At 39.1% G+C, this 17,880-nt stretch overlaps 1 protein-coding gene across 1 annotated transcript in view; it reads right to left on the bottom strand.

The window, feature by feature from the left end:
* Window positions 1-17,880, bottom strand: part of smc1a (structural maintenance of chromosomes 1A) — a 40,152-nt gene that overhangs the window by 13,639 nt on the left and 8,633 nt on the right. The window contains exons 2-6 of the mRNA XM_039773813.1: window positions 9,751-9,939; window positions 9,540-9,652; window positions 9,044-9,247; window positions 8,584-8,822; window positions 2,312-2,570 (exon numbers count right to left, since the gene is read on the bottom strand). Coding sequence (XP_039629747.1) covers window positions 2,312-2,570; window positions 8,584-8,822; window positions 9,044-9,247; window positions 9,540-9,652; window positions 9,751-9,939 — 1,004 coding nt within the window. The remainder of the gene's footprint in view (window positions 1-2,311; window positions 2,571-8,583; window positions 8,823-9,043; window positions 9,248-9,539; window positions 9,653-9,750; window positions 9,940-17,880) is intronic.

The raw sequence follows: 17,880 nt of genomic DNA, 5'->3' as shown, positions 1-17,880 counted from the left end.
CTCCGTATCTTCTAGGCAAACAGCCTCTGTGCAAACAGCCCCTCTGCTTACACCCCCTCCATCAGGCGCAGAGCATGTCAGAAAGAGTGAGAGAGACCGAGAAAAGCAAACAATCAAGCACCGCTATGGGGAAGCACATCGTATATCATTGAGGAGTTTTAGGTAATACATGCTCTGATTGGGTAGCTTCTAAGCCATCCGCCAATAGCGTCCCTTGTATGAAATCAACTGGGCAAACAAACTGAGGAAGCATGTACTTTAAATTAAAAGACCCATTGTCCACATAAATCCGTGATTTATATTTAGATATGCTTACATTTAAAATCTGTGATGGAGTAAAGCCGTGAAAGTTGAAGTGCGATATAGCGAGGGATCACTGTACGTCCTGATTAGACGCGAAAAATTTTGCTTGGTATACGACCTTTGTCTGGAATACGACTCGCGTGATACCCTTGTTTACCTCTCTCGAGACAAAGTCACGACTGCCCACGAGCATCAGTGCGCCAGTTGCTAGCATTCAGTGAACAACCCGCGCTATAACTCTCTGTGAATTTTCACGTGTGTGGCATAGCGGGTCCACAGCTCCTCACAAAGGCCAGTTTTAAAATAAATAATCACTGCGCTCGCGGCTTGTGTGGCTGAGGCGGTTCTCAGGGCGATTTGCGATGTTGTCGTTTCTCACTTAAGTGCACAGGTGAGAGACCACCTGCATTCGTGGTTGTTCCTGGGGCGGCTTATCTTGATAAACAGAAGCGTGAGTCGGCTAGAAGGCGAGGAAAAAGAAAGAACTGACAGGAGAGAGAGAGAGAGAGAGAGAGAGAGAGTGTGTGTGTGTGTGTGTGCAGGAGAGCGTTGCAGCTGAACAGGGAGCCCGGGTGTTGGGCCGGCACCCAGGAAAGAGTAGCAGTGGTCACTCCCGCTGAATGATCATGGAGCGGGATTCACCCTAAGGAGGGTGACTATCTACGCAAGGACTTGGGATCCACAGCGATCAGGATACCTACGCTGGGAAATACACTCACCCAAGTTGCTGTCAGGAGGAGCCTACCGGAACCAGGGATCGGACAGGTGAACTGAACAGCTGAAGTAGGCAGTGAAGGTCAGCTGCAAGTAGGGTGACTCTCCTGTTGGGAAGCAGGGGGTCGCCAGGTAAAAAGGCACCAGGCTTCTTTTTTTTAAAGAATGCATCCTGCTGTATTTTAACCTCGTTTTTAAGAAGAGTTTTTTTCTGTTGTTTTTAACCTCCACGTTTCACTTCTGATTTTATGGATTATTTATTGGAACTTTGGACACTGCACTTTAATTTGAACACCTTGTTTTCATTTTCATTTATTTCATCTAATTGCTTTTGTATTTATGTATTTTAGTATTAAGCAGTTTTTAAATTATTTTATACAACTCCATCAATGTATGATATCCCAATAACAAGATTTTTTTTCATGGGAATAGACTAATCATATTCCCATTATTTCTTATGGAAAAATAAGTTTGGTATACGTCCTGTTTGATATAAGTCCAAGTATCTGCAACGGTTTAAGGACGTATACCGAGGTAGCACTGTATTTACCATTACTTATAAATGTCAGGTGCTCTTTTATAATCCTAGAGAAACGCATCAGAGATCTCAAATGGGCACAGCAGCATATCTTACCCATATGTTGTGGCATTTTTGCCACCAAAGCAACAATCATTAAGCGGTGCAGAATACTGCATAAGGAGTATTGCAAAAAACAGCTCCCAATTAATTGTAGACACGATTTTGCACCTATTTTTTTTGTAAGTAAGACCTCAATGTAATGCATCTTTAAAGGAAGCATATTCAAAACATTGCTGAATTTGGCTTTTACTTTGCATAGAGCTACACATTTTCCCCATCACCAATGGGAATAAAAGGCAGGAACTAATGTTTGATAGCATACTAGTTCACTGCATGGCACATACACACTAAAACACACTTAATTCTGCTGTTTTAACATGCATGTATTTTGTATGCAAACATATTATTAATGATGCATCAACTTCACAATACCAATGAATCTAATTCAGATTAAATGACACTAAATATATTTATGTATGCAGTAGGATCTTGATTTATCTAGTCCCCTTAACCACCTATTTAATACATGAAAAATACAACAAAGTGCTGAGGTGGTGTCGTTATTGAGGCATATCTTACAATTATACTGTCATATATTTATATGTATTTTAATACCACGACTAGTAAATTTACGTGTAACTAGTATGACAATCTTTGATGATGTTTATTATATCCCATGTCAGAAAAGTTGAGTAGATTATCTGCCATACTTACTTGGTTCTCCTCCAAGGTAAGATCCTGTCCTTGACTCTGGGCCTCTTCCTCCATGCGTTCCTCAAACTCTTGCCTGGCCTTCTCCACAGCTCCCATCTCCTTTTCCAACTCATCCATGTCCGCTTTGCGCTTCTTATATTGCTTTTGAGCATTCTGCAAGGATTTGCGAGCTGCTTCCAGCTTCTTGATTTTGTGTGATGTGTTCTCCTTGGCCTTTATGTACTGAGGGCGCTTCTGGTTCAATTCAGAATCTTTCTCTCTGTGTAAGTCAAATATACCAGTATTTAATGTGTTGAAAGTTTGTGTATTCATTTAATTGTACTGCATTATTCATCTCTGAAACTAAAAAATAATTTAAGTAAAGTAGTTATCCAACACAAGAAGATCCAAAAAATAAGGAGGCAGTGGGAAGAAAAGTTAGGATTTCAAAGACTAACTTTTTCTAATAACTTTCTAAAGCTTTCATGTCATACTGCAAGTATGCATCAAAGTTCCTCTCTCTTTTTTAAAAAAGTATTTCACTGTTGTTCGAATTGTGACACATTTGAGGTACAGCTCTGTGAAGGGTAGGCAGGTAAGTAAGCTGGCAAGGTTTGGAAAGATAGCCTGCCTTCAGTTTTCTGTAGGGAAAATTATATTTTTAAGTGTGGTGTGGCTTTTTTGGCATTTATGAGCAACTTTGTGCTTGCCTAAAAATGGCTTGAACATAATTCCAGGAGCCCTGCCAAAGACAAGACAAAAAAAGTGTTTTCAAGATTTAATAGTACTTAGTATGTAATACTAAATACTGAAATTCGCTAGATACTTTTGTTGGGCTGCAAATTAGTCCTTACATACTAAATACATGCTATGAAGCATATAAAGTATATCATATGAAGAAGTATATGAGCACACTAAGAAAACATACAAATATTTATGTAATATAGTGCCTTACATTACACAGTAAATGTGATGAAAAATAATTTTAAAATTACACATAATGAAATAAAAGAAAGCTATGCAATACAGCAGCACACGTCAGAGCAACATTTTAAAAATCAAGTCAGCAAAGGACCTTTAGTGCTAAATTGTTGCCCCTGAATGAATGGAAGAAAATAAAACCAGTCCGCAGGTAAAAAATAATTACAGATCCCAGTCTTAGGCATTAACACATAAACACATTAACCATTCAACTGACTACAAAAAACATTTTAGCTTGTAGAAAAACAAATAGTTATCTCCCTACTTCAAATACAATAGTTTACTGGTAATACTTTTTAATGTTTATATAAATTTAGAAATACAATACCTCTTGAAATTCTTTGTATTCTGTGACAGTCCTTTAAGCAAAGCCGGTTAGCCCAATTGGTGACACATGCGGTCACCTAGGGTGCCATCATCTGAGGGGACTCCCCCTCACCCATATAATCCCACCTGGGACTCTACATGGGTGTGAAACATCACTGCCTTCAAATTTTTGACTAAACTGGTTGTGTTAACCCCTTTATTTGGTATTGTGGGGTAGCAAATCTTGCATACAGGCTTTCATGTTATCTTACAATTTTCTGTCCCCATTTTCCAAAAAGCTGAAGTAATTAAAGTAAAGTAAATAACCCCCCAGCAGTAAATGGGACTACTAAGGAGGTACTGATAGATTTGGAAATTGTAGAAGGAGAAGTACTTCTCAGAATCAAGCAAGTCTCCAGGACCAGGTAGTATTTACCCCTGAGATCTTAAGGAGGTTAGCGAGTACATATATAAACCTTTGACACATATTTTCAGGAAGTCACAGTGCACTGGGGAAATTCTGAAGGACTGCAAAATGGCAAATATTATCCCGTTATAGAAAAAGGGTGACCGGACAGATCCAAGCTACTACAGGCCATTAACCTTAACGTACATCAGAAGATGGAGCGAATTATTAAGAATAACATTAAGCAACACGTGGCACTACAGAAGTTTTTCTGAACAGTCAGAATAGATTCAGAAGAGAGAGGTCATATTTTACTAACATGCTGGAAATCTATGAGGAAGCAACAAAGAGGAGCTTATTCTATTATTTATTTGGGCTTTTAAAAACCATTTGATAAGGTGCCACAAGAGAGAATGGGCATCAAAATAAAAGAAGTGGGAGTTCTTAGGTGGGTGCAGATGAGGCTCAGACACAGGAAGCAGAGGGTAATAGTGCGAGGAACCTTATCAGAATTGGCTGATGTTAAGAGTGGTGTTCACAGAAGTTAGGGCTAGGACTGCTACTTTTAATATATAGATGATTTGGATAGGAATATGTAAGTTATAAGGTTTCTAAACTCTTTTGGGACTCCCTCCCAACAGGATGACACACCAAAGAGCATCCTGAAGCACGATCATCTTGTCTGCGGAAGACACGCAGGCTCCAAGTGCTGCAGCGGCTTGCTGCTAGAGCGCCGATGTCGATGGGTGATGCAAGGAACATTATAAATGCAGGGAACATTATTACTTGGCCACTAACCTGGCCATGGTCATGCCTGATTGCGGTGTCTGTGTATAGGAGAGTGGCAGATCCCGTTACAATAAATAACCGTGCTGTTCCTGTTTCAAACGGAATAAAGCTGGTTTTGCTGAAGTTCTGAGACTCAGCCTCACGTTTTGGGGTACAAGACAGGGACTTGCATGTCACATGGTACCAGAAGTGGGATGCTTTCACCGATGGACCCCCAAGTAGAACAGCAAAACCCAGAGCAAGATGAGGCTCCGGTGGCTCCCCCTGCCTTGGCATGGCAACGAGATGTGCTGCCAAAGACGGCTTCCTCAGACGACCCCGAGTGTTTCCTATTCTGCTTTGAACATATGGCAACATTGATGCGCTGGGACAGGGGAGCCTGGGCAGCTATTTTAGCCCCGTTTTTAACCAGAGAAGCCCTCCAAGTCGTATGGAATCTCCCTCCCAAATAGCTTGATGATTATGACTGCCTGAAGTAACAAATCCTCCTCTACACGGCTGTGAGCCCGGTAGTTAAGGGGCACCAGTTTCAACTGTGGCATATTGATCCGGATTGCCTTGTACGAGGACAGATCCAGGGCTTAGTGGACCTGATTCAAACCTGGATCTGTGGAGACCCTTTCGAGTGCATTGTGGAATAGCTTGCTATTGATGCAGCCCTGTTAGGGATAGATGAGAGCCTCTGTGATGAAATGCACGGAATGATGTCCATTTGCTGCTGGATCTGACCTGCAGACTAGAGGGTGCACAGCTGGAAACAACGGGGCTACGCAGGCTTGACCCCGATTTCGATCCAGCTAGCACAGACCTTCAGGGTCATCAGTGCCACGGGTAGAAGACACCAGAGTGCGGACTGAACAGAGATGATTTCGCTGTGATCAACTGGGACATCTGGCTCAGGAGTGTCACCTCCCACCTGCACAAACAATGGCTATCAGTCTGGCCCAGGTATGCGGCTGGCAAGTTTCCCACAAGATGTTAAAGGAGGACAATTTTAAGGTCTCTATTACATTGGCTAGACAGGAAATCTCGAAACTGTTGGACTCAGGTAGCAACCTTTTTGTAGTCCGCTGTGACTTGCTCCAGCAGATCCCTTATAAGACCACAGTCAAAGTAAACTACTGTGTAATGGGGAAGTGTTTACACAAGCATCAAAAGGACAAGGTGGGGGAGGTGCTTGCATATCCCCGTCCCGAAATACAGAAGTAGGTTTGTGCCTTCCTCTGGCTCACAGGTTATTACAGTCTGTTCATTCCCAATTTTGCGTATGGGGCCACTCCCTCACTAGCTTGACAAAGGGCAGAAAGAATTGTAGTGCTGTCTAGACCGACACCAGTGAGCGAGCTTCCAAGGACGTAAAAGCCACTTTATCATCATTCCCGGTTGTGCACATTCCAGACTTTTTGATTTAATGCAATCTGCAAACAGATGCTAGCGCTTTTGTTTTAGGAGTGGTGCTCTCACAATGTTGGAGGGGGAAGAACACCTCATCATATTTCTCAGCAGAAAGCTGCTACCCAGGGAGCATAATTATTCGACTATTGAAAAGGAGGGTTTAGCGATTAAGTGGGTAGTCAAAGCCCTCTGTTACTATCTCTGGGGACAACAGAAGGATACGAATGGCCGGTTCACTGGGTGTTATCAATTTGCAGGATTTTGCTTTTCATGTTCGCCACCATCCCAGGGCTGCACACACCAATGCTGACGTTCTCTCCCACCTGGCAAGCCCGGCTTATAAGGTTTCTAAACTCTTTTGGGAGTCCCCACCAATGGAACGATACGCCGAAAAGCATCCCGAAGCACTATCTCCGTGTCTGTGGAAGACAGCTTATTGGTTGCCAGGACAATCGCAGCCTCCCAGCGTTGCAGTGGCTTGCTGCAAAAGCAAATCCGAGCCGACAGCAGCTGCACTAAATGCACCGTCGTCAATGGTTGATGCAAGGAACATTATAAATGCAGGGAACAGTATTGCCTGGCCAAGACCCTGCCTGATTTCTGTGTCCATGTATAGGAGAGTGGTAGATCCTGCTACAATAAATAACTGTGTTGTTCCTGTTTCAAGCTGAATAAAGCGGGTTTTACTAAAGTACTGAGACTCAGCCTCATGTTTTTGGGTGTAAGACAGGGAATCCCATGTCACAAATAACAAGCTGGTTAAGTTTGCAGATGGTACCAAGATAGGTGGATTGGCAGATAATCTGGAGTTAATTAAATCATTGCAGAGGGACTTGGACAGCATACAGGACTGGGCAGATTTGTGGCAGATGAAGTTTAACATCAATAAATGTAAAGTATTACACATAGGAAGTAAAAAACATTAGGTTTAAATACACAACGTGAGGGTCTGAAAATCAAAAGTACACCTTATGAGAAAGATTTAGGAGTCGTAGTGGAAGTTAACAAATTCCAGTGTTCAGACTATATAATGTATGAAGTGTGAAGTCCAAATATCAAAGAAACATTTTCACAAAAGGTAAAAAAAAAAAAAAAAAAGGGTAAAAAAAAAAAAAAGGTAAAAGGATCATAAATTGCACCGGCTGTTACAGACTGAAATCAAATGTATGCTTTTATTCAAAAATAGTAACACTAAGAGCAGTTTACTTCTCAAAACGGAGTGGTGCAGGATCGAACTCGCAACCTTTTGATTCTCAGTCGGTAGCGGATTCTATTGCACCATGGAGGCAGTTACAATAAACGTGTGTCAATGTCGCATGTTAAGGCGCCTTTTTTGTTTCTGCAGTTATATTTTTGAATAGAAGCGCAATTGTTGTGTTATGTTTGTACCATTTGTGAAAATGTTTCTTTGATATTTGGACTTCAGACTTCATACATTATATAGTTTATGCCTACATTTTGTCATCTACTAATAGAATATAAAAAACGTTTCTGTTTTCACAATGTGTTTACAAAGATTACTGTAGAAACGGAACAGACATGAAATGCGTGTGTTCCAAATAACGATCTATTATTTCCACTCTAAAACTCCACTTCACTCCCAGATAATCAATCGAGGCATGAGCTGGGAGAAGTTCGTGCACGTTCTAAATTGGTGGGGGGATGGAATAGCAGGCTGCTCCTAGCTTCTCTTTATCAGCACATTTAGAAGACAAAGGGCGCTGGCAGAGAGGTGTGAAGGGATTTAAGAAGCGATTTAAGGTGGGACGGAATTACGAGTTTTTTCGTAGGCTCTGGTAATTCTAGTGTTAAAGGTAAAATTCACACAAATATCCATACATCCATCCATCATCCAACCCGCTATATCCTAACTACAGGTTCACGTGGATCTGCTGGAGCCAATCTCAGCCAACACAGGGCGCAAGGCAGGAAATAAACCCCAGGCAGGGCGCCAGCCCACCGCAGAATTCACACAAATATTAGGAAGTTTTTTTTACAGAGAACCACAGACACTTGGAATAAGCTACCATGTAGTGTGGCAGGCAGTAAGACTTTAGGGACTTTCAAAACTCAACCCGATCTTTTTTTTTTTTTGAACAATTAAGTGAATAGGACTGGCAAGCTTTGCTGGGATGAATGGCCTGTTGTTGTCTAGATTGTTCTAATTACAGTCACCACTCCGGCTGCCCCCTTTGTTAATTAAGTGTGCTAGTAAAGGCTCCAAAGCCATTGAAGTTGTCATATTAAAACCTGTGAGTGGGTGGAAACAGGGCTGCAACTTGAAGTGCATTCGCAATTCAGGCTGCACAATTGATAGCATGAAAAGCAAGTACTGAAGTCATTTTAAAATTAATACCTATTGATATTTTATGCTTTTGAAAACCTAGCAACCATAAACAAAGCAAGTAATTCTCACTTGATTTCCTTTTCCACTGTTTGTTGCTCTCGCATCAGACGTCCCAATTCTTTCTTCTTTTCTTTCAGCTCCTCTTCAACCCGATCCATTTTCTTTCGATCCTTATCAATTTCCTTGTTTCGCTGGACTAGTTCCTTATTTAATTTTTCAATCTCACTTTCATTATGGTACAGTTTAAAAAGCTGCAGCTGGATGTTAGCACGTACTAGCTCATCCTTCAGGCGTTGATATCGTTCAGCCTACCATAGCACAGATAGAATGAAGTTCAAGTGCAATGTAACAAAAACAATTATTAACCATAAATCTCAGTTACAGTTTTACTAAGACTTACTAGATAAACAACTATCACAATAAACAAAAACTCTAAGAACAAAACATGATTATTATTTCTGCTATAGGTCTTATTATCTATAAAAAGCAAATATATTCATTAAAAATCTACTCCCAATTGTCACTTTACCTCCTCTTTTTCCTGCTTAGCCTCCTTCCGCTCAGCAGCAATGTTCTTCTTACGATGATAATTGAACTGTGTGTCCTCTTCAGCCTTTACCATTTCTTTCTTTCTCTTATCATATTCCTGAGCAAGCTCACCGGAACGGGATATCTCCTCAAACAGTGCTGTCCTTTCCTTAGGGTTTTTCATGGCAATGGACTCTACTGCTCCCTAAAAACCATGATTAAGGATGAGGATAATGATTTACTAGCGCTCACCATTTTTTGTTAAATGCTAGGAGTGATGTTCTATGTGAACTAAGTCATAAAAGTTGAAAGTTACCATCTGCAAATAGATCAGTAAATGTAATTCCCCTAAGTTGTGCATTGCTGCACAAGAACTGTATTTAAATGCACTGTTTAAATTAAGTGTTAAAGTCATATTGCTAAAAACAGTACTCACTCTTGCTCTGGAGGTAATAATGGAAGGCAGGCAGTTTCCAAGGGCAAAACAAACTCATTACCTGAAAGACAAGGAAGTTCCTGGCCTTGATGAGAATCCCTAACTTCTCAAGTTCTTCACTGTAATCACTCAGTCCTACTACTTTGTTGTTAATCCGATACTCTGAAGAGCTGCCTGCAGGAAAAAAGAAATGCATCTTGAGTCTGTAGGCACAACTGTCTCCAAGTACAAATGAACAAGGTCTGGTGACGGAAAGCCATGAATTTGCTTACCTACGATTACACGACTGAAGGTTCTTTCTTCACCACTGTCTTCACAGTAAACCATGCTAACGTAAGCACGGTTTGCAGCAGGCTTTCCAACTGGAGCTCCATGGATCAGATCCTTTAGGGTCTTCACACGTAGGTTGCTGGTCTTCTCTGCCAGCACAAAACTTATGGCATCCATTAAGTTGGATTTTCCTAGGTTATGATGAAACATGAAACAAGAAACAAGTTAAAAGTCAAGCAAGTGGGGGATGAAAAAAATTCATTCGTAAAAGGAATAATACTTTGAAAAATGGAAATTATTGATCTTTACTCATTCAAGAAATCAAGTGAGTTACATTCACTTATTCATGGTGTCTTCAAATATTTATTTCTTTGATTCATTTGCTGAAGCCAAATAATCCAATTTTAGGATCACAAGGACCCAAAGTCTATCCCAGCGCCATGAACAAGGCAGGGACCAACCCTGATATGATGCTATTTCATAGAAGGTAACAATCTCTTATACACCAATGCTCACAGATGCTGTAGCTAATGACAAAATATAATAAATACTGGCAGATTTTGAATCCTGCAATTTGGGAGCTTACAAATTATTGAAGTCATTGTATTTCGGAAATCAGAATATGGGGCTTTTACAAATATTTTCTCCTTATACATTTTCACATTTTATTGCAAAAATAAAATACAAACTGAAATAAACTGAGTTTGCTTCTCAGATTTAACATTCATTGTGAAATGACTACTGAAAATAAAAAATAACCTACAATAAAAATGTGTTGGTGTCTCTGCTTTGTTATCACAATTCAAAACTAGGTCAATCACCACTAGTGCTGGGCGGTATGACCAAAATTCTGTATCACGGTATTTTTCAAAATTATACCAGTTTCACGGTATTTAACTGTATTTTTTTCCCATGCATGAGTGGAAGTTAACCACATTTTCCACTGCAATTACTGCAGTGGACTGGCTAAGAATAACCTATTCCACTGTATTGAGAATTGTACAAAAAAACATTTTAATGTGCACACAAGTATTACTGGTTTGCATGGCCCCATAAAGTGATAGTTGTCAAGGGGGTAGCACTAATGAAGAGAATGAATTACATTGCATGACAGTTGCAGTCAAAATATGGAGCCTTTTTATTGAACAAAGTTTGCAAACAACTTAAACTAAACTTTTCACAAGTTGTATTGCACTGAACAGAAAAGGAATAAATAGTAAATATTTTTTGTAAACCAACTACACTTTGTTAATGTTAACAATTTCTGTCCACTGACACGATAACGTGACTTTTTAAAAACAACTTTACCATCATTAAACTGCATAATATTTAAACTAATAAATAATAACAATAAAATAAATAATAGTGCAACTTCCAGTAATAATACTATTACTTCAAGACTTCAAACCCAGGTGGCATTACACAGTATTCACCAAATAAAAATAAAATAAAACAAGTGCAACTTGGTAAAGACATCTTTATCAACCGAACTATCATTAAGGCAAACTGCATGAATATGGACCTTGCTTCAAGCTAAGCTATATACGTAAATAATAAAACTGCAACTTCCATTTATAATGCTATGTGTAGTATAGCCCTACGGAATCGTATTACGGCCACAGGGAAGAGAAAAAAAAAAAAAAACTATATGTCGAGAAGATTAAAGTCGACATTTCCACTTTATTCTCATAGTTTATTTTGTAATTAAAGTAGAATGTCGTAAACTAAACTTCATTTTAAAATCCATATTTAATTTACTAGATTTTCTCAAACCCTGTCATAAGTTAATGTAGCACATTAAATTCTTTGTGTTGTGTTCCCCGACCCAGTTGTTAATACTGCAAGCCAAGTTGTGCTTGATTTATTTTTTTGGGTACTGTGTAATAGTGCGACGACGTGTTGACTTTATTCTCGACATTTCCACTTTAATCTCGACGCTTATGACGAGAATAAAGTCAACATTTTGACTTTATTCTCGACATTTCTACTTTATTCTAGCCATTTGTCGAGATTAAAGTCAACATGTTGACTTTATTTTTGTAATTTGTTATTAAAATAGAACATCATAAACTAAACTTCATCTTAAAATGAATATTTAATTTACTAGATTTTCTCAAACCCCGTCATTAGTTATGTAGCACATTAAATGCTTTGTGATAAGTGTTCCCGGAGCCATGTTAATCACCATGCGCTTCTTAAACTGACTTCCTCCGCACAAAGAGGAGGCACAGGCAGCAATCACCACACAGAATACATTCACTTCATGATATTCTTGCTCTCTGAAAATTTAGAATGCTAAGATAAATACTTGATATCATTTTCAGGATGAAATGGATTAGAGCAGGAATTAAACATGCAAGGTAGTGTGACAGTAGTGCTGCTCCCTCGCAGTAAGAGGTCCCCGGGAGTATGTTCACTGTAGAGAACTTTATGGCAAGTGTGACGAGGCTCCAAAAAACTGGATGTATGAATGGGTATCGCACAGGTTTAACTTAAATACTGTGTAAATGTTGAGTTCGTGATCTGGTGGTCAGAGACACAAACACAGAATTCAATGGATGTTCATCTGAGCGGGATTTCTTTATTGCATGCGTGGTGTCTCTGTCTGACGTACCAAACCCCCAGTTCCTATCCTTCCTTTTTCTTTCTCCACATAACCAATCACCACACGATAAACGTCTTTGTGAAATTAAAACTAGTTATAAACTTCAACCACAGAGTACTTAGAACTTTTAAAAAAAATCTTTGTTATGCATGTTTAATTACACCATCCGTTCAGAGTTGCGCCCATCCCAGCAAGCATTATGTGCGAAGCAGGAGCAAATACTGAATGGGATGCCACCACATCGCCGGGGGATTACGAGCAATACATACACTAGCAGGGCTAATATATCATAACAAAACCCCACATCCTACATGACTATGAAAGGAAACTGAAGCACATCGAGTAAACCCACCAGAAAAACATGCAAATTCAAAGCAGGGAACACCCGGGACCCCATTGCTGCAAGGCAGTAGTGCAGCCTCCACATGATTAATTTGCTTTAATAATGCTTTAATGCATTTTATCATGAAAATGATATCAAGTATTTATCTTAGGATTCTAACTGTTCAGGGAGCAGGAATATCATGAAATTAATGTATTCTGTGTGCTGCCTGCGCCTCCTCTTAGTGCAAGAGGAAGTCAGTTTAAGAAGCACATAGTGATTAATATGGCCCCGGGAACACATAACACAAAGCATTTAATGTGCTACATAACTAATGACGGGGTCTGAAAAAATCTAGTAAATTAAATATTCATTTTAAGAAGAAGTTTAGTTTATGATGTTCTACTTTAATAACAAATTACGAAAATAAAGTCAACATGTCGAGTTTAATCTCGACAAATGGCGAGAATAAAGTGGAAATGTCGAGAATAAAGTCAACATGTCGTCACAATATTACACAGTACCCAAAAAAATAAAACAAGTACAACTTGACTTGCAGTATTATCCAGGTAGTATAGAAACAGTATTCACACATTTGAACATAATGGTCCACATCCGACCTTTTAAATCCAAAGTATCTCTAGACAACAGACGTGACTCCTTTTTCCAGCAAAATTTCTTCTGTGTCATTATGTTCCAACTTTATCGTCTGCTACAGCTTCAGTTTCAGAATGTTCTCTGTCGATTTTCACCATGCAATAACTCCACTACCGCATGTAATCTGTTGTATGCATGTTTATCAGTGTAGCAGTGAAAAAGAGCCCCCGTGCAACACCTCCACTAACACATGTACTCCATTGCATGTGTGTTTAGCGGTGTAGCAGTGAAAAAGGTCCCCCTTAAATAGATAACCACTGCGTCACATTCCGAACGTTGTTTAGGCAATTTAAACCGGCGTTGCGGTATAAGAAAAATCCATATCATAACCAAAATAAAAAATGGTTTTTGGTATGAACCGGTATACCGCCCAGCACTACTTGCCTGTCTATTTGCAGTAGTTCAACACATGTCAATACACTCAGTTGAAGCTTTTACTACTCAAATATTCTTAATTGAAATTTAAAACAAAACTTAAAACAAGATGGACAAAGTGCAATCAAAAGAACTCTAAAATAAATTTATTAAAATTATGAGATATCCTTAAATATTTCTTCGAACATTCTTAATTCCAATCCTATTAAGTGGAAAAAGTTTGACACAAATAAATCCGTCAAAATTTGGACTCTGAGTAGGCAATATGATGCTTTTTGTTATTGTCAAACTTATCACTACTAATTACAAAACAATGTACCTTTCCATTGTGCCGCAGATACTAGCATTTGATCTAAAGTTAGCTGGTGTCAGGTTCAATGGCTTCTTATTGTCCTTTTCATATTTTTATTGCTATTCGCCCTTCCCCACCATAACCTATTGTCTATGGGGGAGGAGCAAAAGCTTTAGATTCATCAAGAATTTCGATCTATGGTTTTCGGCAGATCTCAATGTTTTGGGGTCTCCTGATATAAAAAAACATTGATATCTCAATAATGGGTGTGAGTGTGTGTCTGTCACAAATTTTGGGGACGGTCTTGAGCTAAAATACCAAACTTGAAACTAAATCCTGTTACGAGATGACGATGTACTGAATAGTTTTTGAGTCAAATCGTGCAAGAGAATGAGGCACTCTAGAGGAACCCTCAAATACAGTAAAACTCTGCAATTAATTATAAATTGTTCTCATCAATTTAATCATAATGACCTATTTTATGATTAGAAAGATCAGCATCAGAGAGGTAAATTATTGCAGTAATGTTATAGAATAGTTCGGGTAACTTGGTTCCTAGGGCACAAAACCTACTGACGCTCATGTCTGAATTTATTTTTACCACGCTTATTTTAGCTTCACCCGTTTGTTGTCTGGTACAAACCTTGTAATCGATATTTAACCTACTACCTATTGTCCAAATGACTTGAAATTTTGCACATTTACTCACTATCAATGACAATACATGAATCAGTAATCAGTTTCACTAATTGATCAATTAATCCATGTTAATTAAGAAGTGAAATGTTCATATGAAAAATAGTTCAAGATTTCACCAATGGATGGTGCTAGTAACTGATAGAAATATTAAAGGAAGTGTTAAAATCCATCCATCCATTATCCAACCCGCTATATCCTAACACAGGGTCACTGGAGTCTGCTGGAGCCAATCTCAGCCAACACAGGGCGCAAGGCAGGAAGCGGGTGTCCTTATGTGGGGCTACATGAGTGCTGCTAGTGTTGGGGAGCTGCATTTCATTGATGGTATCATGAACTCAACAATGTACTGCTCTATACTGAAGGAGAAGATGCTGCCATCACTCCGTGCACTTGGTCGTCGTGCACTGTTCCAACACGACAATGATCCAACACACACATCTAAAGCTACTGTTGCATTTCTGAAGAACAACAGGGTGAAGGTGATTGAATGGCCAAGTTTGTCTCCTGATCTGAACCCAATCGAACACCTGTGGGGAATTCTGAAGCGACAAGTTGAGCATCACTCTCCATCCAGCATCCAGGCTCTAAAAGAGGTTATTCTTGAAGAATGGAAAAAGATAGATGCTGCCAACTTGTTCATTCCATGCCTAGAAGACTTGGTGCTGTCCTTAAAAATCACGGTGGTCATACAAAATACTAGATGTAGTAGTTTTTGTTGCAGGATGTATTCATTTTTGCTTCAACCAACTTAAGTAAAACTGAAGATTTTGTGATCCAAGTTATATTATTAACCTTAATTTCATGTTATGGAGTTAAACAAGTGTTCAATAAAACTCAGCCTTGTGAAAATTTTGGAAATTGTTCTTTTGTTCATTGAGCTACTGATTACATTCATACTTTTTAAAGGGGGTGTACTCATTTATGCTGAGCACTGTATATGTGTGTGTGTATATATATATATATATATGTATATAAAATACTTTTAAAACCACACTTAAGTTAAAAAGTGTACTAAAAAGTAGGGCTGTTCGATATAACGATATATATCGGATGACGATATGAAAACGTCTATCGCTGCACATTACACTATCGTTTGTTTCGTGGTTTCGCAAAATAAACTGTTTACGGCAATATTTTTTTCATTGTTTTGATGGCCACCACGTGGATGCAGACACACTAGCATGGCTGATGAAGACGAGGCAACACCAGGTAGCTCCACACAGAAGGACCTTGTTCCTAAACGAGGGGCTACCTCTGTAGTATGGAGATGGTTTGGATTTGAAGAGTCTGACACGGACCAGAAAACGGTACTGTGCAAATTATGCTGCAAACCGATCGCTACCACAGACTCCAACACGACAACCCTCTTCTACCACCTCCGCAAAAAGCACGTGAGCGAGCATGCAGAGAGTTTACAACTGAGAGGCAAAAAAGAGCCGTCAGGTGCTCAAAATACACCACAGACTCAAACCTTAGAACAGGCTTTTGCCCATGGGACGGCTTATAAGAAAGACTCGCGAAGATGGAAGGACATAACAGCGGCCATTACAACTTACATGTGCAAAGATATAATCCCCTTTTACACCGTTGAGAAAGAGGGGTTTCGCGCATTAATAAAACTGCTCGACTCCAGGTACATAATTCCCGGCCGAAAACATTTCACACAAGTTGAGTTGCCTCGTTTATATTACGAGTGTAGGGCCAAAGTAGAGGATGAAGTCCACAACACTGCATACTACGCTGCAACAACGGATATGTGGACGAGCCGCACAACGCATCCTTATATGAGCTTGACAGTGCATTTCATCCGAGACTGGACACTCTACAGTCGATGTTTGCAGACAAGTTATTTTCCTGATGATCATACAGGAGAAATGATAGCCAGAGGCCTCAGGGAAGCTCTTGAGTCGTGGGGACTGCATGAGGATCGTCTAGTGTGTGTCACTACGGATAATGCTGCAAACAACATCCTTGCACTTCAGCTGAATGAGTGGACACGCTTACAGTGTTTTGGTCACCGTCTCCACCTAGCCATTGGTGAGTGTCTAAATGCAAAATCATATTTCAGTAATAATAAACAATAGCAGGCCACGTAGGATATTACAGTTGTAAAGGTACTATTTAAACAAGCATGTTAAAAGCTTGGAAGATTAATTGCTACCAAAACAATTTGCTTAAGGCATAATTTTCCCTGCAGCATTTGCTGTCAGCGTTAATCTTGTTAAAATTACGTTTACGCCACAACTGCATTAACATGGCAAATCTCCGTTAACAAGTTACCGCGGATCGCCCCGTGCTTGGGGCTGGACGGCATCAACACGTTAGCACCGTCCAGTCCCATGCACGGGGCGATCAGCTGTAACTCATTAACGGAGATTTGCCACACTACGATGTGCAAATTAACATTTTACTAGAACTGGAAACACTAACATGCCTAAGGTCTACACTTAAACCAGAAAGAGTTGACCAACTTGTATTCCTGGCTCTCAACCTTTAAAGGCAATTCCCTGAGATTCAGCAAGATGGGGCAAACGTTTTGAAGCACTGTTTTGCCAAGTTAATTTTTGTATGCTGTAATTCCTTCTTGGAATGTATTGTTTGCTTGTTATAGGTTTTATATATTTGTTTTGTCAACCTCAGTTTGCTGCTATAGTTTAAGCGTGAAAAAAAAACATGTTTACATTTTGGGTTTTATACACTAATGTATATGATAGGCCTGTATTTATTTTTGTTTGAATTGTCTTTACTGTTATTTTCATATAATGCTAAAATGCAAACCTGGAAATTTCTTTTATTTATATATTTAATATATTTTTATCGTAAGCCTTATTGCTGCTACAGTTTGAAGTACAATGTTTACATTTGGTTTTGACAGTTAATGTTAGACTTGTATTTATTTTGTTTAAAGGGTTTATTGGCCGTATATAGTCTAGTTGTTAGTGCTTTGATCCTTTTATATTTAATATATGTTGTGAGAGTTATTGCTGCTACAGTTCACATTTTGTTTATGTCAGGCATTTTATATAGCAGTATTTTATATTGGGCCTTTAGTAATTTGTTTTTGAAAAGTGTTTTATATTTGATACATTAACATTTTATGTTTACATTCTATGTCAAACATTTGCTCAAATGTTCTAAATAAAAGAACAGAAATAATTACAAGTTGAGTACTTCTCATTTTT

Source organism: Polypterus senegalus, chromosome 13, assembly GCF_016835505.1.
Source record: "Polypterus senegalus isolate Bchr_013 chromosome 13, ASM1683550v1, whole genome shotgun sequence".
NCBI classification, from domain to species: domain Eukaryota; kingdom Metazoa; phylum Chordata; class Cladistia; order Polypteriformes; family Polypteridae; genus Polypterus; species Polypterus senegalus.
This window is presented reverse-complemented; position numbering and strand designations above follow the sequence as displayed.